Source organism: Ranitomeya imitator, chromosome 6 (assembly GCF_032444005.1).
Source record: "Ranitomeya imitator isolate aRanImi1 chromosome 6, aRanImi1.pri, whole genome shotgun sequence".
Lineage (NCBI taxonomy): Eukaryota > Metazoa > Chordata > Amphibia > Anura > Dendrobatidae > Ranitomeya > Ranitomeya imitator.
In genome coordinates, this window is record NC_091287.1 from 507,567,745 (window position 1) to 507,594,063 (window position 26,319).

The 26,319-nt window shown below is 41.8% G+C and overlaps 1 protein-coding gene across 4 annotated transcripts in view; it reads left to right on the plus strand.

Moving 5' to 3' along the window:
- Positions 1 to 26,319, plus strand: part of OXR1 (oxidation resistance 1) — a 556,560-nt gene that overhangs the window by 123,392 nt on the left and 406,849 nt on the right. For 2 of the 4 annotated variants that reach the window (XM_069731769.1, XM_069731770.1), the window contains exon 2: positions 23,548 to 23,622. The exons of the other annotated variants lie outside the window; for them this stretch is intronic. In XM_069731769.1, the coding sequence (XP_069587870.1) occupies positions 23,606 to 23,622 (17 nt within the window). In that variant the 5' untranslated portion in view covers positions 23,548 to 23,605. The remainder of the gene's footprint in view (positions 1 to 23,547; positions 23,623 to 26,319) is intronic. 4 annotated transcript variants of the gene reach the window in all.

The window sequence follows — 26,319 nt, forward strand, 5'->3', positions numbered from 1 at the left end:
TGTCTGGAGAGTCAACAGACACCGATACACGTCAGATGAGCAGTTTGGCTGGTCTAAAATCATTGGGATTAGCTGACTGTATGAGCGACTTTACCCACCAAAACCATAAGACTAAAAGGAAATATCCAACATAGATACTACACACCCTCTGTCTTCCTATATACCCCCACATGTATTCCACAAATCAGCATATAACATGTACAAATACCTGTGTACACCTGCATACAGTCCACGCACACACACTGCACAAACGCATGACCACACGTCATACACTGCACACCAGTGCACGCTCATCACACATACTGCGTGCACTCGTCCCATATTCAGCAGTTCTGCACAGGCACATCATTTTCACATTTGCATACACAGGTACAGTATTTGCTCACACTCATCATACATGTAAGAGGTGGCAGGGAAAGTGTATTGCTGTCCTTTTTCTAATATGGATATACTAACCCTTGTTGGACATAGTGGTTTCCTCTCTCAAGGATAGCAAAAGTAAAGCAGATGGACACCAGTAATAGTTCAAGGGAATTTTACTCATTAGGAGGCAGCAAACTTGATGATTGCATTGTCTCAAAGAGTTAAAAGGCTTGAACAGATGGTTAACCACAGTAAGCTAATGCCATACCACCCAACTGTCCTGGATCCAACTAGACGGTCCCGAATTTGGGGACCTAAGGCATCATTGGTATGTCCCAACTTCAACTTTATCTGTGTACTCGGGACTCAGATATAGGTGAGTATACCAGTAAAGCAGGGAGCCAGCAGCTGCCTGCACCCCCAGTCTGTTTGGGTCAAAAACTGAGGGGCTGTGGAGGCATCATATTATGTGGAGGGGTCTGTGAACGGCATCATTCTGTGTGGGGGGACTGTGCATCATAAAGTGTAGCTGGCTGTGATGGCAGCATACTGAGTAGAGAACTTTGGAGGCATCATAATCTGTTGTGTGAAACTCTGTGGGCACTATACTGCTCGGGCAAAAACTGATGTGTACTTCATTCCTATCTTTCAAAGTTGGTAGGTATGGTAACACAATGCTCATACTTGTCTGTTGGCAAACACCTCAGCAGCACTTCCTTTCCACAGACAGAATGCCTTTGTCTTCGCAGAGCAGCACAGCACATGTCCACAGTGCTGGTCACAGGACCTGTGCCCTGACGTATATATTCAATTCACTCACTCAGTTACCGAACCACAGTAATTCACACAACAGGCACTCGTATTTGACTGTTTCTGATGTGCTAATTTTCATCATATGAATTCATCATTTCAGACATCACTCATTGTATAGGAATGTTGAACCGGAGGCATTTCTTCTACAAAATGTATTGATGCACACAACACCAATCCCTCACATGACACATGTGGCACTTCACTCTATCTGTGGCACAGTTATCAAAGCATATAAACACATAGTATTCATCATTGTAACAGAGTTTAACATAACCGTGTGTGATATTTGTAAGAGGACTGCAAACCTATTTTCATCTTCCATGCATACACTAACCGCATTTAAGACACATATTCACACTTGACAATCGGAGAACATTTATTTTGCCATTGTCTGCAGCAAGCTGAATGGAGGGGCACCTTATTCAACCAATGTGATGTAGATTTGTTGGTGTGCTTGGCATCATTGTCCTGTTGTATGACCCAGTTTCGGCCAAGTTTTAGGTGTTGTATTGATGACCTTACATATGAGTCTAGAATACTTGGAATACAGAGGAGTTCATAGTCAACTCAATGACTGCAAGATATCCAGGTCTGGTGGCTGCAAAACAAGCCCACATCATCACCCCTACACCACCATGTATGACACCTGATGTAAGATGTTTGGTGAAAACTTAAATACAGTATATCAGCACAAACATCTTGCAGGGCATTATGGCTAAACTTCTCTCCTTTGGTCTTGCATATCCAAAGGACATTGCTACAGAAGTCTTGTAGTTTTATTTTAGCCATGCAGCCATGTTCATTTTATAAAGTAGATGCCTTTTCTTGGCCACCTTTCCAAACAAGACATTCTTGTTCAGTTTTTTTCTAATTGTACCGTCATGAACTTACAAATTTAACATATTGACTTAGGCCTTTAGAGTTTGAGCTGTAGCTCTTGGGTTTTCTGCAATTTCACTGAGTATTGCACATTCTCACCTCAGGGTGAATTTGCCTAGACGTCTACTCTTGGGAAGACTGTCAAAAATGTCCAAATGTTTTCCACTTGTCTTTTTCACTGTAGAAAGATGGACTCCAAATAGTTTGAAATTGACCTTAAAATAGCCCTTACCAGATAGGTGAGCAGCAACAATTTCTTACATCATTGCCGATGTCTTTCCTCTTTGGCATGGTGTTAACACATGCCTGAATGCTGCAGACCAGCAAACTGTTCAAACTTCTGCTTTTATAGATGTGGTCACACTTGCTAATGAACAATTAATCAAAGGTATTTGATTTTCAGCACCTGACTGCTACATACCCTCTTCCTTCCTACAGAAGTCTTAAGTATTCTTTTCACACTGCTTCTACGTTTTGGCATAGTTTATAGTAAATAATGAGACGGTGTAATGTTGTTTATCTGAGGTTGTATTTTGTTTAATGCCTCTAGGAACCAGATTTTTTAATCATATTCTGTAACACCCTAGTATTTAACATAGGGTGTACTTAGTTTTTCAAATAACTATATGCGTCTGTTTGTGGCCACCTAGTGGCAGTGATGTGCACTGCAGCCTGTAAAAAAAATATCAACATCATGTCCTGGTGTCCTTTACAAAATTAGATGTTACTGATCTCTAGAGAAGTTACTGATTACTAAAGGAAGGATAACAGGCACGATGGGAATTTTAGTGTAATTTGTAGGCCCTCTGAGCACTCTATAATATGCATCGTATATAAATATTTTAGTAGTGGGCAGATGGTCTCCCCCATTGACAATTCATTATTGCAGACTGAAAACCGTTACAGACCCCAGGGATTAATATGTGACCAGGTTCCAGGATTCTGTATAATGTCTCTCCTATACGTCAGAGACTCTTACTGATGATTTTGTGCAGAGGGAAATAAGATGATTTACAATTCACAATGAATGATGTAGACTGCGATCATTCCAGTAAAGCCTCGCACCACGTGATTGCGCAGCTGCGCCGACTGCCGCCCCGTGCATTTCTCCATTCGGTTATTTTATTAGTAACGCACCTGGCATATTAGTTTTGTTTAATGTTTTATTTATGGGGATCAGTTCATTCTATTCAGCATACCGTACTAGCAAGCTAATGCTATCGTGTACCATTACAGACCCTCTAAGGATACCATACTGATGCCTATTATTAAGGCTTTCAGTACATATCGGGATTAATGTTGTTTAGAGACTGCAGTTTACTGGTATCTACAATGAAAGCAGGACACATTGTGTTCAATGCTGTGAACTCAACCCTGAAGCTTGTGACACCCACATATGAGTGACAGGCCTATGCAATGTGGATTGCTGAGCAGTTGACGTTTTCCAATGCACACCTCTCTAGTGTTTGGAAGCAAACCCGCGTCACTCCAGGTCTCTCTCTCCTAGAGCATTTACTTCAGCTTGTTTCCACTTCCGCTTAAAATTGCCAAAATCTGCCTTGGTAATTTAGATGCTTTACTCCAGCCATTGACCTCACACAAACCCTGCATGGAAACACTCATTTACAAGTGTGGTTTGTGAAAACCCATCACCTTTTGGCTTGGATCACTGCAAATTTCCCAGGGCTCTTTCTTAAAAATGGTACAGTCCCAGCAAATTTGAGACACTTGGTATATGTATATAAGGAGGAGCAGGGACAGATTGATGCCCTTACATTAGACTTTATTGAATTACTCTTCAGAACAACTCTGTGACCATTCTTGACTGGCCCAGCCAGAGCCCTGACCTAAACCCAATTGAACATCTCTAGAGAGACCTGAAAATGGCTGTCCAACGTTCACCATCCAACCTGACGGAACTGGAGAGGATCTGCAAGGAAGAATGGCAGAGGATTCCCAAATCCAGGTGTGAAAAATGTGCTGCATCATTCCCAAGAAGACTCATAGCTGTACTAGTTCAAAAGAGTGCTTCTACTCAATACTGAGCAAAGGGTCTGAATACTTATGACCATTGACCATGTGATATTTCAGTTTTTCTTTTTTAATAATTTTGCAAAAATTTCTACATTTCTGTTTTCTTTTCATTCAAGATGGGGAGAAGAGTGCACATTAATGAGAAAAAACTTTTTTGAATTTACCAAACGGCTGCAAGGAAACAAAGGGTGAAAAATGTAAAGGGGTCTGAATACTTTCCGTACCCACTGTACTTCACTAACACTTCCAGGTCTGGTCAACATGTTGTCTCAGCATCCATCTTATCCTTTGCTGTCTCAGGGTTCCCACAAACCCACATCTATGCTCTTCTGGCCTCCTGTCTCTGTACCTGCAGAAACTGAGCTCCCCATTTCCACTACTCTACATACTTTGATATCCGGGAAGATTCGGAGATGTCTGAGATCTAAACTGCCATTTCTATATATATATACATATGTCTCTTGCTCCCTTTGTTTCCTTCCTTCACACACCTTGTGGCCTAATTTGTTACACTTTCTTTGAGTCCTCCTTTTGCTCCCATAAGCCATCACTGCTGCAGGCCTGGTAACTGTAAATTTATCCCTTCCCAAGCATCTGTAAAGTTACCTTTCTCCCCAAAATCTCATAATAAACTGAGAAAACCATACAACTAAAAAACATTGCTTCACTATAATACCATGGCAATTGCATTACTACAAAAAGACAAGAGACTGTATAATACATTGCAGCATTGAGTCAATAACAACAGATCTTCAGGGGGTGCTGGCCATGTTCCACTCCTTAACAGGCCCACGCCATCATAGCAACATCTCGTTTACCGATATCATGTGCATAATCTGCTGGACTGTAGCTGACAATGGTGGAGAGGTAATCCTCTTTGCTAATGTCTATGTGGGTGGACTCCTCTTCCACATAAGAAAACAGCATTATAAATTATATGTATACATGATGAGTGGGGGTCTATATCATCTGCCGCTGTGGCACATGTTGAACAATTAAAGTTTTTTTTTTTACCCACCCAAAAAAACAAGTTATCCCCTATCCATATGAAACATACAATTTAGAATACATTTACAGATTTCAGGAGGTCTGACTGCTTGTATCCCCAGAGATCTTGAGAACTGGACTCTGTAACCCTGTCTCTAAAGGTGTTCTCCAAGTATGAGAGAAAATGTTGTCCTTCATTTAATTTAAACTACAACCTGTCCTTGTCATATGTCACTACGGGCTACAGACGGAGACATACAGCGCCGGAGATCTTCGTCTAGACTGAGAAGACCTCTATCCCACGTACCTCAGTCGGCCGGGAGCAGGGCTGTGACATGTTTAGAAATAAGTTTTAGCATTCATTGTGCTCGTTAATGATAATGATATCTCCAGCTTCATCCTCCTTTGGTCTGCCAGCTTTATAGCAGTGCACAGAGACTACTAATTTTACAAGCAGAAGCCTGCTAATGCAGCCGCCCCTGCCTGTAAAATCCCGGCGAATGAATGGAATGTAGGTGAATGACCTGTAGTTACCTCGAGTTGCGGTGATGCGCCCTCTGCTGGATGTCCTCATATGAACTCGAGCCTGGGAACTTTTCAGAATATTTTCCCAGGCTCGAGTTCATATGAGGACATCCAGCAGAGGGCACATCACCGCAACGCGAGGTAACTACAGGTCATTCACCTACATTCCATTCATTTGCCGGGATTTTACAGGCAGGGGCGGCTGCATTAGCAGGCTTCTGCTTGTAAAATTAGTTAACCCTTTCAGATGGACTTACAGTGTGGGACAAGACTGATCATCGGAAGGTATGGAATATTGTTGTTTGTTTTGTTTACATTTGTTTCAGGTGACAAGGGTCTTCAGGTGGATTACCAGTATAATAAAATATTACAACAACCTGTGTATTTATTTCATTAAAATACTTTGTAATAATGTGTGTGTGTGTTTTTAACCATTTCATACTATTGGATTAATAAACGATAAGTGTCATAATTGATGCCTCTCCATTATTAATCTGGCTTAAGGTCACCTTACAATAGCAAGGTGACATTAACCCTTCATTACCCCATATCCCACTGCTACACAAGAGTGGGAAGAGAGTGGCCAAGTGCCAGAATAGGCGCATCTTCCAGATGTGCCTTTTGGCTGGGGGCAGATGTTTTTAGCCGGGGGGGGGGGGGCAATAACCGTGGACCCTCTCCAGGCTATTAATATCTGCCCTCATTCACTGGCTTTCCCACTCTGGCGGAGAAAATTGCGCGGGAGCCCACGCCAAATTTTTCTGCGATTTAACCCTTTATTTTATTAGCTAGAGCCACCAAATTTAACATACAGACGCTTCTTCCATTACTAAGGAGAAATATATAATAAAAGAAGGGATATGAGATGGTTTACTGTATGTCAACCATGTCTCATATCATGTTGGGTTTCAGAAGGAGATAGGAAAAGCCGGCAATTGAATTACCGACTTTTCTACTATCTAGCGCTGTATGATATATTAATATATATATATATATGTGTCTCACTGACATATATATATATATATATATAGACAGTATATATATATATATATATATATATATATATATATGTTTTTACGATTATTTGAGCCCATGGATCCATTGTATGTCCGTATTGCAAGCCTGCGAGAAAATCTTGCAGTACGGATGCCATACAGATTACATACGGAGGATGGCATGCGCAAAATACGCTGACACACCCTGCCTACGGATGACATACAGATCACTATTTTGGGGACTTTTCTGCGTATGACGGCCATAAATAATGGACCGTATTTTAATACGCTGAGTGTGACGCAGGCCTTATACACCGGAGACCAGAACTGTACACAGTATTCTAAGTGTGGTCGAACTAGTGACTTGTATAGAGGTAAAATTATGTTCTCCTCATGAGCATCTATGCCTCTTTTAATGCATTCCATTATTGCCTTTGTAGCAGCTGCCTGACACTGGCCACTAAATGTGAGTTTGTCATCCACCCATACACCCAGGTCTTTTTCATTGACGGTTTTGCGCAGAGTTTTAGAATTAAGCACATAATTATACATTTTATTACTTCTATCCAAGTGCACGACCTTAAATTTATCCCCATTAAAGCTCATTTGCCATTTTTCAGCCCAAGCTTCTAGTTTACATAAATCATCCTGTAATATAAAATTGTCCTCCTCTGTATTGATTACCCTGCAGAGTATAGTGTCATCTGCAAATATTGAAATTCTGCTCTGTATGCCCCCTACAAGGTCATTAATAAATATGTTAAAAAGAAGAGGGCCCAATACTGACCCCTGTGGTACCCCACTGCTAACCGCGACCAGTCCGAGTGTGCTCCATTAATAACCACCCTTTGTTTCCTATCCCTGAGCCAGCTCTCAACCCACTTACACATATTTTCCCCTATCCCCATTATTCTCATTTTATGTATCAACCTTTTGTGTGGCACCGTATCAAAAGCTTTGGAAAAGTCCATATACACTACGTCCACTGGGTTCCCTTGGTCCAGTCCGGAACTTACCTCTTCATAGAAATTGATCAGATTTGCCTGACAGGAAGGGTTCCTAGTAAACCCGTGCTGATATTGGGTCATGAGTTTATTCCTCTTCGGATACTCCAGTATAGCATCATAGAATACCCTCCAGGATTTTACCCACAGTAGAGGTTAAGCTTACTGGCCTATAATTTCCGAGTTCAGATTTTGTCCCCTTTCTGAATATTGGCACCACCTTTGCTATACGCCAGTCCTGTGGTACAGACCGTGTTATTATGGAGCCTTTAAAGATTAAAAATAATGGTCTATCAATGACTGTACTTAATTCCTGCAGTACTCGGGGGTGTATCCCATCCGGGCCTGGAGATTAGTCAATTTTAGTGATTTTTAGACGCCGCCGCACTTCCTGCTGGGTTAAGCAGGTGACACTTAATGGGGAATTTTGTTATCATTGATCATATTGTCTGCCATGGGATATTCTTGTGTAAATACTGATGAAAAAAAGTCATTTAGCATATTGGCTTTTTCCTCATCCTCATCCACCATTTCACCCAGACTATTTTTAAGGGGGCCAACACTATCATTTTTTAGTTTCTTACTATTTACGTAGTTAAAGAATATTTTGGGATTATTTTTACTCTCTCTGGCAATGAGTCTCTCTGTCTCAATCTTTGCTGCCTTGATTTGCTTTTTACAGAATTTATTTAATTTTCTATATTTATTTAATGCCTCATCACTACCTACTTCCTTTAATTCTCTAAATGCTTTCTTTTTGTCATTGATTGCGCCCCTTACAGCTCTATTTAGCCATATTGGTTTCCTCCTATTTCTAGTATGTTTATTCCCATACGGTATATACTGTGCACAGGTCCTATCCAGGATGCTAATAAACGTCTCCCATTTTCTTTGTGTATTTTTATGTCTCAGGATATCGTCCCAGTAGAATTGCACTAAGATCATCTGTCATCCGTTGGAAATTTGCCCTCCTGAAGTTTAGTGTCCTTGTAACCCCTCTACTGCTCATCTTATTAAAGGATACATGAAAACTTATTATTTTGTGATCACTATTCCCCAAGTCACCCCCAACCCTTATATTTGATATGCGGTTTGGCCTGTTGGTTAATATTAGGTCTAGCAGTGCCCCCTTCTTATTGGGTCCTGAACCAGTTGTGAAAGGTAATTGTCTCTAATAGTTGTCAAAAACCGATTACCTTTGCTGGAACTGCAGGTTTCTGTTCCCCAATGCATCTCGGCGTAGTTGAAGTCCCCCATAATAATGACTTCCCCTTGAGTCACAGCTTCATCTATTTGCTTTATGAGGATATTCTCCATTGCTTCCATTATTTTTGGAGACTTATAACAACCCCTCTCAGTAATTTATTATTTTCCCCCTCCCCTTATCTCCACCCACAGGGACTCTAATTTTTCAATAGATTCACCTATATTATCATGCCGGATGGGTTTTAAGGATGATTTTACATATAGACACACCCCTCCCCCTCGCTTATCTGTTCGGTCATTTCTGAACAAACTATAGCCCTGCAAGTTAACAGCCCAGTCATGGCTCTCATCCAGCTGCATTTCAGATATCCCCACCATGTCATAATTATGTGCAAACACCATTAATTCTAATTCGTCCATTTTGTTGCCGAGGCTTCTGGCATTAGTATACATACACTTTATGTATCTCTCTGTACCTCTATTCTTTCTTAAATTATTAACTGTTCTAACCCCACCCCCCATGCCACCGCCACCCCCAACTTTTTTATTCGTGCCCAGGTCTCTATCTGCACTATCTTCCCCTCCTATAAAATGAATACCCTCCCACCTATTCCCTAGTTTAAACACTCCTCCAACCTAGCCATTTTTTCCCCCAGCACAGCTGCACCCTCCCAATTGAGGTGCAGCCCATCCCTAGCCTAGAGCCTGTAGCCAACTGAGAAGTCTGCCCAGTTCTGCAGAAACCCAAACCCCTCCTTCCTACACCAATTCTTGAGCCACTTATTAACCTCCCTAATCTCCCGTTGCCTCTCTGGCGTGGCACGTGGTACAGGCAGTATTTCGGAAAATACCACCTTGAAGGTCCTTGCTTTCAGCTTGCAGCCTAAGGCTAGGGTCACATTGCGTTAGGGCAGTCCGTTTAGCGCATAGCGCTACAGACTGCGCTAACGCAATGTCCCAAAAGGGATTGCGTTAGCCGATCCTGCTAGCGCAGATCCCCGAACTGCGCTAGTGAGGAACGGACCGCGAACGCTGCAAGCAGCATTCGAGGTCCGTCACTCAAATGACGGCACAACGCTAGCGCACGCCCAATGTGGGCATGCGCTAGCGATGCGTTCGCCATTACAAACAATGGCGGCATTAATGGACTACATTACACCGCGTTTTGCTACGGTGTAACGTAGTCCGTTTAACGGAGTCACAAAACAAAATGTGACCCTAGCCTTATTCCCTGAAATCATCTTTAAAGACCTTCCACCTACCTCTAACTTTGTCATTTGTGCCAATGTGCCCCATAACCGCTGGGCCCTCACCAGCCCCTCCCAGTAATCTGTCCACCCGATCAGCGATGTGTCGGACTCGAGCGCCAGGTAGGCAGCACACCGTTTGACGATCCCTGTTTTTGTGACAGATTGCCCTATCTGTTCCCCTAATAATTGAGTCCCCCACTACCAGCACCTGTCTGGTCTGCCCTGCTCTCCTATTTCCCTCCTTACTGGAGCAGTCACTCCTCTGGCTTTCAGAGGACATGCCTGGCAGCAGCAGTGCTACCCCTGTACTGGCACCCCCCTCATCTGCCAACTTATTGAGGTGTGCCAGATCAAAGACTAGCCTCCCTGGCACTCTTCCTTGTACCCGGCCTTCTGTCACCTAGCTTGCTGCTTCACTGTCCTGCAGCTCCATCCTACCATCCCCCGCCTCATCTATCCCATTGAGCGTCTGCTCAGTGAGCAGAAGACTCCTTTCCATGTTGTCAATGGATCTCAGTGTTGCCAGCTGCACATTTAGATCCAGAATCTGGGCTTCCAAGTGCTCAACGTGCTCACATCTCGCACAGCAGTATGTACAATCGACCGGCTGATCAAGGATTGCATATATGTGGCAAGATGTGCACTGGATGTCATTAACAATAGTGAAGCACATTTCCTAATGGGGATTGCACTAGACAGAAACGTTAAATAACAAATAAATGAAAAGTATTAATGAAACACAGACAACAATTCAGTAATTCCTTCCTTGGAAACTCCCTGAATCCAAAGTCACTGAATCACAAGTCACACTTACCGCCGTTCGCACTTACACTCGGGTCACACTCAGCTCGCTCACACTCGCTAAGGCCAGTTTCACACGTCAGTGTCTCCGCTACGTGAGGTGACAGTTTCCTCACGTACCGGAGACACTGACACACGTAGACACATAAAAATCACTGCATCTGTTCAGATGTCAGTGATTTTTTGTGGACCGTGTCTCCGTGTGCCAAACACGGAGACATGTCAGTGTTCGTGGGAGCGCACGTATTACACGGACCCATTAAAGTCAATGGGTCCGTGTAAAACACGTACCGCACACGGACGTTGTCCGTGTGCAGTCCGTGTGCCGTGCAGGAGACAGCGCTACATTAAGCGCTGTCCCCCCCACTGGTGCTGAATCCGCGATTCATATCTTCCCTGCAGCAGCGTTTGCTGCAGAGAAGATATGAATAATAGTGTTTAAAATAAAGATCTATGTTCCCCCCGCCCTCCCACCCTCTGTGCGCCCTCCCCCGCTGTTCTGAAAATACTCACCCGCCTCCCTCGTTGGCTGTCGCTGCTTCCTCTCCTGGCCGCATCTTCTCCTGTATGCGGTCACGTGGGGCTGCCGATCACAGTCATGAATATGCGGCTCCACCTCCCATAGGGGTGGAGCCGCATATTCATTACTGTAATCGGCGGCCCCACGTGACCGCATACAGGAGAAGCTGCGGCCAGGAGAGGAAGCAGCGCCGGCGAGGGAGCGAGCCGGGTGAGTATTTTCTGAACCGCGGGGGGGCGCACAGGGGGTGCGGGAGCGCACAGGGGGTTTGATAGATCTTTATTTTAAACACTATTATTCATATCTTCCCTGCAGCAAACACTGCTGCAGGGAAGATATGAATCGCGGATTCAACACGATGCAGGGGACAGCGCTAAACTTTAGCACTGTCTCCTGCACGGTGCGTGTGGTACCCAGTGGGCACACGGGCGGCACACGTGTGCCACACTGATGTGCCACGTGAGCACACGGACACACGGACACGGATAACTCCAGTACCGATTTTATATGGTACTGGAATTATCTGGACGTGTGAAACCGGCCTCAGCTGGAGATTTAAAGAGTTTTTTTTTTCTTCTTTTTCCCCTCAGCACAAGCCACCTTGCTGTTCAATGCACTTTCAAAAAGGTTCAATGCACTTCCAAAAAGTAAATCTGTACGATTTGACACACTTCAGTATCTTTACTACACATGAACGTCCCTCTTTGATCACTCTAACTCAGAAGATATGCAAATTTACAGATACAGTATAGCTGAATTTCTCATGTAGGCTATGTTCAGCAGTCCATTGGTAAAAAAGTTCTGCAGACAACTTTTTAGTCCATTTTTTAAAAAAACTTATCTCTGCTGGGTCTGTTTTTTTAACATTGAATTCTATGGAAAACAGATCCATTTATTAGTCATCCATTTGTAATGGATCGAGTAAGCAAAAACGGATCCTTTACAAATAAAAGAAAAACGGATGGCTAATTAACAGAACCATTTTCCATAGACTTCAGTGTTAAAAAACAGATCTAGTTTTTTTTAAAAACGGACTAAAAAGATGCATAACTTTTTTGACAATGGATTGCTGCTAGATTCGTTCTAACGGATCATTACTGGACATGTGAACATAGCCTTACCTGTTGTATGCAACTTGATAACCTGCAGTCTGTTATCTGTTTAGACCTACAGCAAAATAAATGAACATAAGTTCGGTTCCTGGTCTGTCCGTTCCATACTCATGGCTACATTTATAATGGGCTGGAGGAATGATTCTTGCTTTTCTTGCATTCCTAGAAAACTGCAGGAGTCTTCATGTAATTTATATTGACTGGGCTGATTGGCTGACAATAAATTCTTCTCTTGCTTGTCTATTTATAATATACTCCGCCATGCAAACAGGACTTAAAAAGCTTTTGTGCTTCCTTTGCAGTTATTTTCCCTGTCTGTCTGGGAAGAAATCAATGTAAAATTAAGGACATCAATTCTCCTAGGACCACTTACCTACTGCGCAGTACAGCGTCTCACAGCCCTGGTTTCTGAAGTATGATGCGTATGCTTTATACAAACATGTATCTGTAGTGCATATACTGCATGTAAATATTATATATATATATATAAATATAAATATATATATATATATATATATATATATATATATATATGTGTGTATGTGTGAGTGTGTTGTAAGGAAGCAGCTGGTAAGGTCCTGTATGGAAGGAACTGCATGTATGACCAAGGTGGCAGACCTCGGTGCATTAGGAGAGGTGGTTTTTCATGGGCCCGAATTTTGGGGTTCAGGTTTTTGGAATGACCAAAGTGCTGGGAGGGACTGGCCGTTCCCTTATCTCCAGTTCTAAGATGAGGGACGCACAAAAAAAGCAGTCACTTGCCTCATTTAGTGCTGGGAGCTGATGTGCTGGTCACCTCTGCAAAAGGCTGACTAGGTCTGCAAAACCTGTGTTCACGTATATGGACTATTGACAAGGTTATTCTCTGTTGATGTTGGAGAGATTTATGGACTAAAATGAATCTATTTTGTTTACTCAAAGAGTCTTCGTGCCTGTGCCTATCTGAAACCGCTGCCAAAAAGTGGAATCCCTATAACCTGTTCCTCACCTGATTTCTTCTTTGTTTCCTAATTTGTCAGATTTACTATGTTAGGGATTATAGCCCGCTGTCGGCAAAATAATTTTTAAGTAGGAGAAATTAGAGGGTTTTCTTGAAGATGAACTTCATTTTGAAGGTTTTGCCAAAGCTTGTCAATGAGATTAAAATCGGTTCTTTGACATGGCTACTCCAATATCTTGAAGGGGTTGTTTGGTGGAAAGAAGTTTTCACGTACAGGATCGGTAATAGCTCAGATTCTTGTGGGATCTTCACCAATCACCAGAACAGGGCACATATTTACCCCTTCAGAATGAAGCACCAGTGCGCATGCTCAACCGCTGTCCCACGCTCTATGGGAGCGCTGGAAGAAGCTGAGGAGTCCGATAATTAATGGATTTGTTCTGGTGGTGGGGGTCAGACTCCCAGCAATTTACAATTTATTATTTTAAAAAACTTGTACTTTCTTGAATGGCATGTTGATAACATGATCCCCACCGAAGAGAGCGGCGGTGTGTATACTCACCCATTGCTTCATTCATTTATTCTCTCTTAAACAGTTAAACACTGCTTTATCTGGCAATCTCCATAGAGAATCAATGGCGCTGCGATTAAGCATGTGCAATGCTGCTCCATTCTAAAGGCTCGTATAGTTGACCGTATTTTCGGTCCAAGTGCGAGGTGACAAAACATCAGATCTCACTTGGACCAATGTTATTCTATGGGGCCATGCAAATCTCAGATTTTTTTCTCAGAGAAGACTCTATCCGATGGAAAATTTGCAACATGCAGGATTTGCAAATTCTTGCGTGCGGGGAAAACATCACACAGCACTCAGAGGACATCTGAGTAGAGTCAACTTTTCACGGACTGAATAAATGGAGAAGATATACGTTTTTTTATCTTCATCTCATCCGAGAAAGTCTGAACACTCTGTTCAAACTCTGAACAAACTCTGATCAGAGTGTGATTAGCATAACCGACCCAATTTTGTCAGATGAGAAGAAATACAGTGGTGTAAACCTTGTCTAATTGGGATAGAAAATTCCCTGTTTTGGGGGTCCCAGCGACTGGATCCTCACTGATCTGTAAGTTATAACCTATCCAGAGGTGGTACCTTATATTCACCAGACCACCCCTTTGTTTCTTTTGACATATTCAGAGGTGGACTTGCTTGTGTGCTTGCTGACATTGTCCTGCCACGTGACCCAACTGCACTTGAGCTTTAGGCCTCCAACTGACGAGCGGACGTTCTCCTTCAGGATTTTTTTGAAAGAGAGCAGAATTCATGGTTCTTATTAAAAGTCGCCCACATTTTCTCCAAGGAATAAAAATCCACCAAGTTGCACTTTCCCTCTTACTCCTGCAAAAATCGCTTTTGGAATAGATGATATAAAGGCAGCACACCCTAATACAGCCATGTGAAGCCGCCATGTGGTCCATGAATCACCGTGGATGCTGACTAGGTAAATAAAATATACGGTAGATTGCTTTTTTTTGCATTCTCATGTGCTACTATTTTTATACATAGTCAAATGTGAATCCCAGAACATAGAATTGCTCTTTGCTTATGATTACACATGAAAATGTAAATGCACATATTTAATTCAAATGCAATTATGGAAATACAAACCTCCCAGGCACAATTTACTGAGCGAAAATATGTAAATGGAAACGAGGAGAACCCTGAGGCATATTCTGATTTTGCGTAGGAAATTTGCCGTTCTTGAAACGAGGCTCAAATTGTAATATTTGCAGGCATATTTTTCTTAACAAAATATATTTAGATAAATATTGTGTTTATGCACAGCAATTATTAACAGCTAGAGAGTCACTATCATATCATTATTTTTCCCTGGTGGAAACTTCTTTGATGGAAATCTTAATTCTAAAATGGGCTTTATTTAGGCTCACACCCATGTAGGACATGCACCAGAAAAGAAAAAGACCTTTCAGGACAAGACCATTTTTTTATTTTTGCGCTTTCAGCTTTTTCTTCACTTTGTTCCAAAAGCCATAACTTTTATTTTTATTTCGGCCAAAAGAAGGCTTGTTTTTTTTTTGTTACTTGTGGGGCGAGTTGTAGTTTTGAATAACGGCGTTCATTTTACCATATAATTATTATTAAAAAAAGGGAAAAAAATCTGAACAGGGAGAAATGGTGACAAAAATGCAATTCCACCATTGTTTTTCTGTTTATTATAATGTTCATTGTATGGTATTTTATGGTATGTATTTTCCATTCATGGGCCTCTGCGTTGCATGTTTTTTTTGCACGGTGAGCTGTCAAATTTATTAGCACTATATTGTAGCATATATCACATTTTGTTGGTTTTATATTGCATTTTTTGTTGGAAGTTTGGTGACATTTTCTGAAGGGCTTACATTATTTTTAGATTTTCACAGATCGGACATTTTATAGAGGTAGTTATACAAATATGCTTCTTTTTTTAATTTTTAAATACCTTTTATTTTTGCATATTGACTCATACTGTTAGAAGTTCTATGTGGGGGCGATTATAGTATTTGGAGTGCTATGGTGGTCCATTATACTGTGTGGAGGGTTATCCAGGTCTATTATACTGTATGGAAGGTTGTATGGGGGGCAATATATCATCAAGAGGGCTACGTGGGGATCTATTATACTGTTTAGAGGGCTATTTTGGGGCCATCATACTATTGAAGTGCTATGGGGGGCCATCATGCTGTGTGGAGGGTTGTGTGTGGGCCAATATACTGTCCGGAAGGCTATGTGTGATGCCATTATACTGTTTGGAATGCTTGTAGGGGGCCATTAGAGTGTGTGGGAACACTAAATGGCCTCAGTAGGGGCAAAATTACTTTGTACGGGCTTCAAAATTGTAGTACCTGTGCCCCCGACGAATATTTTTTGGGGGTTGAGGTCCAATTAGGACTTTTGCTCTTGGGCCACATGATTTCTATGTAAGTCCCTGTCTGACGGAAAAAGCTAGACTTCTAGAAGTTTATATAGCACCATGACAATCTTAACATCATCCAAATAAATCAATAGTAAGTAGCCACAATGAAGGAAAGTCTGCAGACAGGTCATTTAGGTGCTATACTAATGAGAATCTGAGGGGGATGCAGGCCGCAGTGTACATTAGTGCATCTCACAGAAGGAAAATTCAATAGTCACCAAGCAGGATTTTCAACTATGTGAGTCATTTATTGTGTTCCACTTCCCATTTGTCATTGCTGGAGTTAGGTCCTGTCCAGAATTGTGGTAAAGTGGTTTATAGCATATCCCTGTATTGTACCTGAGTGCAGCAAAAAAAATAATGAACTCATTTCTTACTGATTATCCAAATGGCAAAAAAGAAAAAGTAGGCGCGCACTTACCCTGTTGCGGTGAATATCACTTTATTAGGACATATAAACAAACGGATAGCAGGGAGGGATAGGGTCAGCCACGGACAACGATCGTTTCGTGCTCTACGGCACTTCAACGGGTCCTAATGCTGAGTGGAACAGGAAGGAGTTTTATAGACCCATCTGGATCCCAGACTCCTCCCCCTGGACTCCAAACATAAACAGTGTTACATTTAAAACAAAATGGTATTAAAAACAACAATAATAAAATAGCACATGCTGAGAACTACAAATAAACCGAATACAGCTTTTAGAAACCAAGATTGAGACACTTTTATAAGAAAACCGACATGTCGACTTTGTCATTTAAACCAGATGGTCCTGCTGCGTCTGCGCGCAGGATCCATCTGGCTTCTCTGCGCAGCAGGAGGCGGCGCAAATCCCCTCCTCCCTCAGGCAACGAGACCCGCTCCAAACCCGCAAATCTTAGTACTTGGGCATCTCCTGCATGGCAAGTGTGTAGATGGTCTATTAACCTTGGAGCTCCTTTCCCTGTTCTAATGGAGTAAAAATGCTCCCTAATCCGAACAAACAGTGGGCGGAAGGTTTTGCCAATATAGAAGCGTCTGCACGGACAAAAAAGAACATAGACGACATGGGTAGTCCTGCAAGAAATAAAGTCCCGTACAGTGTGCTGGATATGACCTACTCTAATTCTATTACCTGTATGATGGTACTTGCAGAAGTTGCAACCCCCGCATGTGAAGTTGCCTTTAGGGATACTATCTGTGAGCCAATTATTTTTGGTAGTGACAAAGCGGTTGCGGACTATGCTGTCTCTAATGTGTGTACTGCGACGGCTAGCAAAGAGAGGTCCCCTATCTATTATTTCTTTGAGGTCAGTATCTTGACGTAAAATACACCAATTTTTACGTATGACGGTTCTGATGTGGTTGTCAAGAGGGCCAAACTTAAAACTGAAGACAAACTTTTTTTCTTCTTTTTGTCTTTTTTTGGAGGTGGTGGAAACATCCGTGGCTGCTGCTTTATCGTAGGCATTTTTTAAAATAGATGGGGGGTACCCACGTTTCTTAAATCTTCCAATCAAATCGACTGACTGCTGCGCAAAACCTGCAGGATCACTATTGATTCTCTTAACCCTAAGAAGTTGACTATAGGGCAGAGATCCCTTCATGTATGGCGGATGAGCACTGTTATAATGTAATAAAGAATTACATGCCGAGGGTTTACGATATACTCTAGTGGAGATCCCCCCGTCCTCAATGCATAACTGGACATCCAAAAAGAGAATCAATAGTGATCCTGCAGGTTTTGCGCAGCAGTCAGTCGATTTGATTGGAAGATTTAAGAAACGTGGGTACCCCCCATCTATTTTAAAAAATGCCTACGATAAAGCAGCAGCCACGGATGTTTCCACCACCTCCAAAAAAAGACAAAAAGAAGAAAAAAAGTTTGTCTTCAGTTTTAAGTTTGGCCCTCTTGACAACCACATCAGAACCGTCATACGTAAAAATTGGTGTATTTTACGTCAAGATACTGACCTCAAAGAAATAATAGATAGGGGACCTCTCTTTGCTAGCCGTCGCAGTACAAACATTAGAGACAGCATAGTCCGCAACCGCTTTGTCACTACCAAAAATAATTGGCTCACAGATAGTATCCCTAAAGGCAACTTCACATGCGGGGGTTGCAACTTCTGCAAGTACCATCATACAGGTAATAGAATTAGAGTAGGTCATATCCAGCACACTGTACGGGACTTTATTTCTTGCAGGACTACCCATGTCGTCTATGTTCTTTTTTGTCCGTGCAGACGCTTCTATATTGGCAAAACCTTCCGCCCACTGTTTGTTCGGATTAGGGAGCATTTTTACTCCATTAGAACAGGGAAAGGAGCTCCAAGGTTAATAGACCATCTACACACTTGCCATGCAGGAGATGCCCAAGTACTAAGATTTGCGGGTTTGGAGCGGGTCTCGTTGCCTGAGGGAGGAGGGGATTTGCGCCGCCTCCTGCTGCGCAGAGAAGCCAGATGGATCCTGCGCGCAGACGCAGCAGGACCATCTGGTTTAAATGACAAAGTCGACATGTCGGTTTTTTTATAAAAGTGTCTCAATCTTGGTTTCTAAAAGCTGTATTCGGTTTATTTGTAGTTCTCAGCATGTGCTATTTTATTATTGTTGTTTTTAATACCATTTTGTTTTAAATGTAACACTGTTTATGTTTGGAGTCCAGGGGGAGGAGTCTGGGATCCAGATGGGTCTATAAAACTCCTTCCTGTTCCACTCAGCATTAGGACCCGTTGAAGTGCCGTAGAGCACGAAACGATCGTTGTCCGTGGCTGACCCTATCCCTCCCTGCTATCCGTTTGTTTATATGTCCTAATAAAGTGATATTCACCGCAACAGGGTAAGTGCGCGCCTACTTTTTCTTTTTTGCCATTTGGATTCTGCACACATTTTTCCTGGCAGCAGCACCCCGTTGATTCAGGTGTAAAGGATTCATACAGCCAGTATCACTTTCTGTGGTGCTAGACCGATATTATAATACGGTCACTGAGTTGGACCTTTGAGCAGTGCGGATGTGTGTTTTCTCTACTATTGGATCTTACTGATTATTATTTCTTTATGTGAATATGAGCTTATAATAGCGAGTCTGATATGACAGCAAAGTGACCAATATCGTTGTGCTAAGGCTTCATTATAATATGGTGGACTTCATATATATGTATACAATAATTATCTATCTCCCTAGCTTTCCTTCCTTGTTCCATCCTTATTTCATTCTTTCCTTTCTTCCTCTATCTCTTACTTTTTTCTCTTTCTTTCTTGTCTCCCTCTTTCCTTTCTTTCATATCTCCTTCTTTTTCTTTCTTTCTCTCTCTCTTCTCTTTCTTTCTTTCTTTCTTTCTTTCTTTCTTTCTTTCTTTCTTTCTTTCTTTCTTTCTTTCTTTCTTTCTTTCTTCTGTTCATTATTTCTTGTCTTCCTTCTTTATTTCTTTTATCTGTTCATTCTTTCATTCTTACCTGTCTCTCCTTTTTCTTTCTTTCTTTATTTCATCCTTTCATGCTCTTTCATTCTTTCTTGTCTCCCTATTTCTTTCTTTTTCTTTCTTTCATTTTTTTCTTGTCTCCCTATTCCTTTCTTTCTTTTTCTTTCGTTCTCTTTCTGTCTCTTACTGTTTCCTTCTTTCTTTTCTCTAATCTCATATCTATCTAATGAAAAAAAAGTGGTTCCAGTTTTGAGCCACAATGTTGCATAGACTGATAAAAATCAATTTTTTCACCATCTGACTTTGCAGTGCTGCCTCCATTTTTTGGATTTGCATATAAGAAGTTTTGGTGATAATCTTTACACCCTCTTGTGCTTTATTTTTCTATATCTATCTACCCTATATATGAGTAGGTCATATACTGCACACAACCCTCTGTTCCTAGCTTTCCGGGCGGTTTCCTCCATTTTCTTTACGTAAAATGAGCACAGATCTGTTGTTGATGTCTGATCAGCTAATTTTCTCTTATGACGGCGATTGTGATTTGTCTTTTAGATGATAAAAGTGTTCGGCATTACTTAGCAATAATATGTACTGGATGACAGGGATTTAATCAGATCCATCTTAGACAGAATTGAACTCTTAAGTCTTCTTCCTGACATTATCCCAGCAAAGCAGCTTATATAATAACTCCTTTCGCTCTCTTGTTTTATCTTTTGATTTTTTTCGTTGGAATTTCAGTTTAATAAATTGCTTTTCTCTCCCAATTTATGCATTGCCTTGTCTCAGACTTTACATCATATTACCTCCCGGGAGCAAACAACCTCTGTTCTCCAGGCTGCAAGTTACGGAATTGTCATTATTTCTTGTTTGCTGAAGGCATTGAATTTCACGGAAACTTCCCCTAGAAAGAAATGGTTTCTGCTTCTAAAGAAAGAAAGATTAGTCGATGGTTTGAGACAAATGTATGAAAATGCAGTATATCCAGAGCCAAAGCTAGATTTTCCCTCATCTCGAGCGAAAATTCAATTTACTGCCATAGCCCCATATCCAAATACCCCAACCAAGGCAGAATAGGTTTTTTTTTTACAATCTCCTCACCCAACACTTCCCCTCCAGATACCTCTAATCCCGGAGTAGATACATGACACTCAATAATGTATTATACTCATTTATTAATTTTTATTGGATTAACATTGATTGCTATATAATTATATAGCATGGATTATTATAAGATTTTGTATTACTATGTTTCTCCTGCTATTATTTCTAGGGATATTTTAGAAATATTGGATTATATACTAGAATTGAGTCACAGGACCTTGCTTTAGCAGCCAGGTAAGTACTCCATGGCCGCTGGTGGGTAGCTTGCGAGCTGCCTTCTACCTGTCGGCATCCCTGGCTCCTCTTTTGATTAGTCAGCCTGTCAACATCCCTGTCTCCTCTTTTAATTAGCTAGCCTGTCAACATCCCTGTCTCCTCTTTTAATTAGCTAGCCTGTCAGCATCCCTTTCTCCTCTTTTGATCAGCCAGCCTGTCGGCATCCCTGTCTCCTCTTTTGATTGGACAGCCTGTCGGCATCCCTTTCTCCTCTTTTAATTAGTCAGCCTGTCGGCATCCCTGTCTCCTCTTTTGATTAGCCAGCCTGTCGGCATTCCTGTCTCCTCTTTTGATTAGCCAGCCTGTCGGCATCCCTGTCTTTTTTGATTAGCCAGCCTGTCGGCATCCCTAGCTCCTCTTTTGATTAGCCAGCCTGTCTGCATCTCTGTCTCCTCTTTTGATTAGTCAGCCTGTCGGCATCCCTGTCTTTTTTGATTAGCCAGCCTGTCGGCATCCCTAGCTCCTCTTTTGATTAGTCAGCCTGTCGGCATCTCTGTCTTTTCTTTTGATTAGTCAGCCTGTCGGCATCCCTGTCTTTTTTGATTAGCCAGCCTGTCAGCATCCCTAGCTCCTCTTTTGATTAGTCAGCCTGTCGGCATCCCTGTCTCCTTTTTTGATTGGTCAGTCTGTCAGCATTCCTGTCTCCTCTTTTGATTAGCCAGTCTGTCGGAATCTTTGGCTCCTCTTGGATTATCTGGCCTGGTAGCTGGCCTGGCACAATGTCATCATTGCAGCATAATACACGCACGATGTCGCACCGAGCTGGCTAATCAAAAGTGGAGCTGGCGATGCTAGCAGGTAGGAGATATTTTTCAGGACTTCAAGCCAGTCACACCATAATATGGACATGGCCACTGGATCATGTTCCTGTGAATTTATTCTCTATTATATACTAGGGAAGTTTAATGTAAATTATATTACGTTGAACAATTTTTAAAGCGATATTTTACATACAGGCTTGGACTGGCCAAATGGAGAACAGGTGGTTTTCCTGGTGGGCCCATGTGCAGTAGTGGATCCCCAGTCCACTGCATGATTAGTGCACTTGGTGCATAATATACAAGCAGGCCAGGAACCTTTGGTAAAACTACACGATGATGCGCTTTTGGCCAGTTTTTGGCATCCACCTTTCTTTTATAGGATTTGCCATAAATGTTACCACCAGGATCATTACCTATATAGGGGAGTCCACCAATTCCCAGCCACTGCATTGTCCATACACTTCAGTAGAGATGTGGCTGCACCAATATCATGAGATGATATCATGTAACTGTAAAGTGGGCCCCCAGAATCAATGTTACTGGTGGACCCATAGCACCCTAGGCCAACACCGATTACATATGGCAAAGCAGTAAGCTACAGTTATAGAAACTTGATTCCAGCTCACCCAGTTGCTCTATGCTCATCCACCTGGGGCTCAGACACCAGCCTCGCCCTGGTCTCACATCAGGGAAAATAGAAAAAATTGGAGTCCGGCTCAACAGGACTGGAATTTCCTTTTCTTTATCTTTTTCAAAAGAAAATATAGTGCATACAAAAGAAAAATTTACATGGTCGACATGACCCAGTCGATGCGTTTCGACTGCACTAGGCAGTCTTACTAATAAGAAAATCCAGTTCTGTTGGGCCCGACTCCAATTTTTTCTATTTTCCTAGTAAGCTACAGTACCCAGGTATCGTCAGGCCCTGCCCAGATGAACAGTGATAAAATGCACATGTACTGTAAATATTCTATACAGTTTTCCACGTGGGGTACATAGTACCTTAGTATTGGCGTAGGGCAGTACGGTGGCGCAGTGGTTAGCACAGCAGCCTTGCAGCGCTGGGGTCCTGGGTTCTAATCCCACCCAGGACAACATCTGCAAAGAGTTTGTATGTTCTCTCCGTGTTTGCGTGGGTTTCCTCCGGGCACTCTGGTTTCCTCCCACATTCCAAAGACATACTGATAGGGTTTCTAGATTGTGAGCCCCATCGGGGACAGCGATGATAATGTGTGCAAACTGTAAAGCGCTGCGGAATATGTTAGTGCTATATAAAAATAAAGATTATTATAGAGTGACAGTCATTCTGAATACTGCCCATGCACTATTTCATCCTACCCATCACATTTTTAATTCGAACTGCTCTGCTATTGCACCGGATAATTGCAGCTTTAACAAAACAAATAAACAGAAGACACTTGGCTGATGAGGGTGGTGCGAGATTCTCTTATGAGGGCTCTGATTTATCGAAATACTCTAATAGGGCTTATGGAAAAGGGTTGTCTGTCACTGTATTCAGTACACACTGTGATTGTGATGATGATGCTAGGGTTGCATGTTCTTCGTTAATTGACAGCCTGATGTCTTGTATTTTTCAGGTCTATCAGACAAGCCAAGGAAGATCAGTCGTGAATGTGAAAAGGAGCATTGATCAAAATGTTCAGCAGCAGAAGGTCAGGTTATGGCTTTATTTTTTAGAAAAGTGAAGAAAACTAGTGGCATAAATGACAAGGCTCCCCACCACCAGCCGCTCTCTGTTTCTGACTTTATAGGCTGAGTTTATTTACTGTTTGTGCTGTGTTTCTTTGGTTCAGCATCTGTTATGAACTATCGCTAAGTCAAAAATTTGTGGATGGAAATGTATTTATTTTTTTTGCGTTGTATCCTTTTCCTGATCATGTCCATTGACTTTAAGAGATTGTGCACACTTTACAAATTTGGTGCATTTTTGCCATGCAGATTTCCTAGCAAAACCTGAAGCAATCCTGATGCCAGCAAAGTGAATGAGAAACCTGTCATATGCACGCTGAGTATTTTGGACTTGCAGATTTGGTGCAGAAAATAATCTGCTGCATGTCAATTCTCTGTGCGCTTTTTCCATTGACTTCACGCAAATCAATCAGAAACGTAGGCAAAAACGCACCAAAAATGCATTAAAAAAATGCGTTTTGCAGTTGCGTTTCTTGTACCAAGACGTGCAGATATTTCCTCAACGTGCACATAGCCTAAAGGTAAAAATCTTATGACCATTCTTCAGAAAATGTTCTAGATCATTGACATTATAAATCATTGCTGCAGTCAGCACGATCTTTCTAAAAATCAATTAACAATTCCTACTGTGTTCTTGGACTTTAGACTTTTCAGCTTCAGCATTACGTGTGATCTAAAAGCACCACTCAAGGGGCAATGAGAGACAATTGATCTACGCTTGTAAAGGAGGCTAGGAATACATGCATGTGTAAGATACTAGTGATTTTTGGGTGTTTGATGTGTACTGTTAGTGTTTTCTGATTATTATTAATATTGATCTGTTTTGATGTTTTTTGAACCTGTTTTTGGTGATGTTTTGCTTAGTAATTTTTACATCATTTGTTTTGTTAGTTAAAAAGGTTTCCCATGAATAACATTTATTACCTAAACACCAAATAGACTGTTGGGGTATGACCGCTAGGGATCTAAATGTAAAGACCCCCACAAATCCCAAGCCTAAAATATTCTGCATGACTGGTGATATTGTGAGCATGTGCGACCATCAATCCTATGCAATGCAGGCGTGGTCGCACATGCTCACAACCACGTCACACACAGGTATATTTGTGAGCCCAGTTCTCATGATCGATGGGGTCCCAGTAATGATATATTTATCACCTATGCTCACTGGACAACCTCTTTAAACCGATGTAATACAAGTTTTGTTAATGAGAAAGTCTACAGTTATACAATTTACTGATGTGGTAAATAACTTACAGGGTAATGACTAATGACTCATTCACACGGCACAGCCTTATTCATGGGCAGAGAATGGCAGTGACGTTCCTATGGGTATAAATTATTTTCCCATGGACTGCCATGTACAAAAGCTCAAATGATACAGAATTCATTATGGCATGACATTTTCTTCATGTATTTTGTTTAAATCCTTAAAGGGGTTGTCCAGGACTATTTTATTTTTTTTTACTATGGGCCTATAAATTAACAGCCAGGAAGTTGCTAACAGAGGCCACTGCCTGCATGTCCTACCTGGAGCCAGTTCAGAACAGTCACCAACTGCTCCTGCCGGAAATTGAGCTGATCCACGTCAACAGAGCTGCTCTTCCAGGCTGATCAACCAATGGGGCGTCACTGCTGATGGAGTGTGACTGTTGATGTCATGCTCATTGGCAGCTGGCTCCCCGCAGTTAGACAACAGGGAGCTGTCTGTCAATCATCATAACACCAGTAGTTGAGCAGAAGAAAAGCCGCTGTCCTGACGACATGACATAAGCGGAAGTAGTTGAATCGCCGGCAGGAGCAGTATGTGACTGATTTGTGCCAGCAGAGATTGGCCCTAGCAGCTACCTGTCTGTTACTTCTTTGACCCATAGTGAAAAAATTGAGTATACCTGAATAACCACTATAGCCTCTGCACACAATAGCCATTTTCAGTTTTCTCGTTTTTTCCTCCCCTTTTTTTCAAAAGCCATAACTTTTTTATGTTTTTGTCACTATAACCTTACAAGGGCTTGTTTTTTGCCGGACAAGTTGTACTTTTACAAAGCTGCGATGGAGCTCCGATTTACCCGTGGCTGTTACAGGCACATGACAGCTTAGGAAATCAGCTGTCTTCAGCACCCGAGCCTGCATCAAAGTCAGGGACATGGCATATGATGTAAAAGACTCCTCGTATTATAAATGGTTGTGCATGGATTCTTATTAATGACCTATAGAGGTTTGTGGGAGCTACAATATTGATTCATACGACGCTGCTGTGTGCATGCTGGGTGTGGATGCGTCTTCAACTCTTTGTATAGTTATGTCTTTCTGCTATCCTACTAAGCCCACTGTTATGGGGGAGCTGCTGTCATCTTGACTATAGGAGATTAATGTTATCTGGAAAGTTCTACACTTCCTCTTCTTAATAATACATTTTGGATAATTTTCCAAAACTCCGTCCCTGCAAATGAAAACAACAGGAAATTAAAAAATAATCCCTAAGAATGATAAATCAATTTGTTTTAATCTGTTAAACTCTCTGTCTCTATCAATTTTTGCTTTAATTAGTCTGAATCTTTAATTTATGCTGTGCCAGAACACAGGAAAGATTTGCTGTGCACTTCCAAGTGCCGCTGGCACAGAATACTCGCTCTACATGTCTTATACCATTTTGTAAA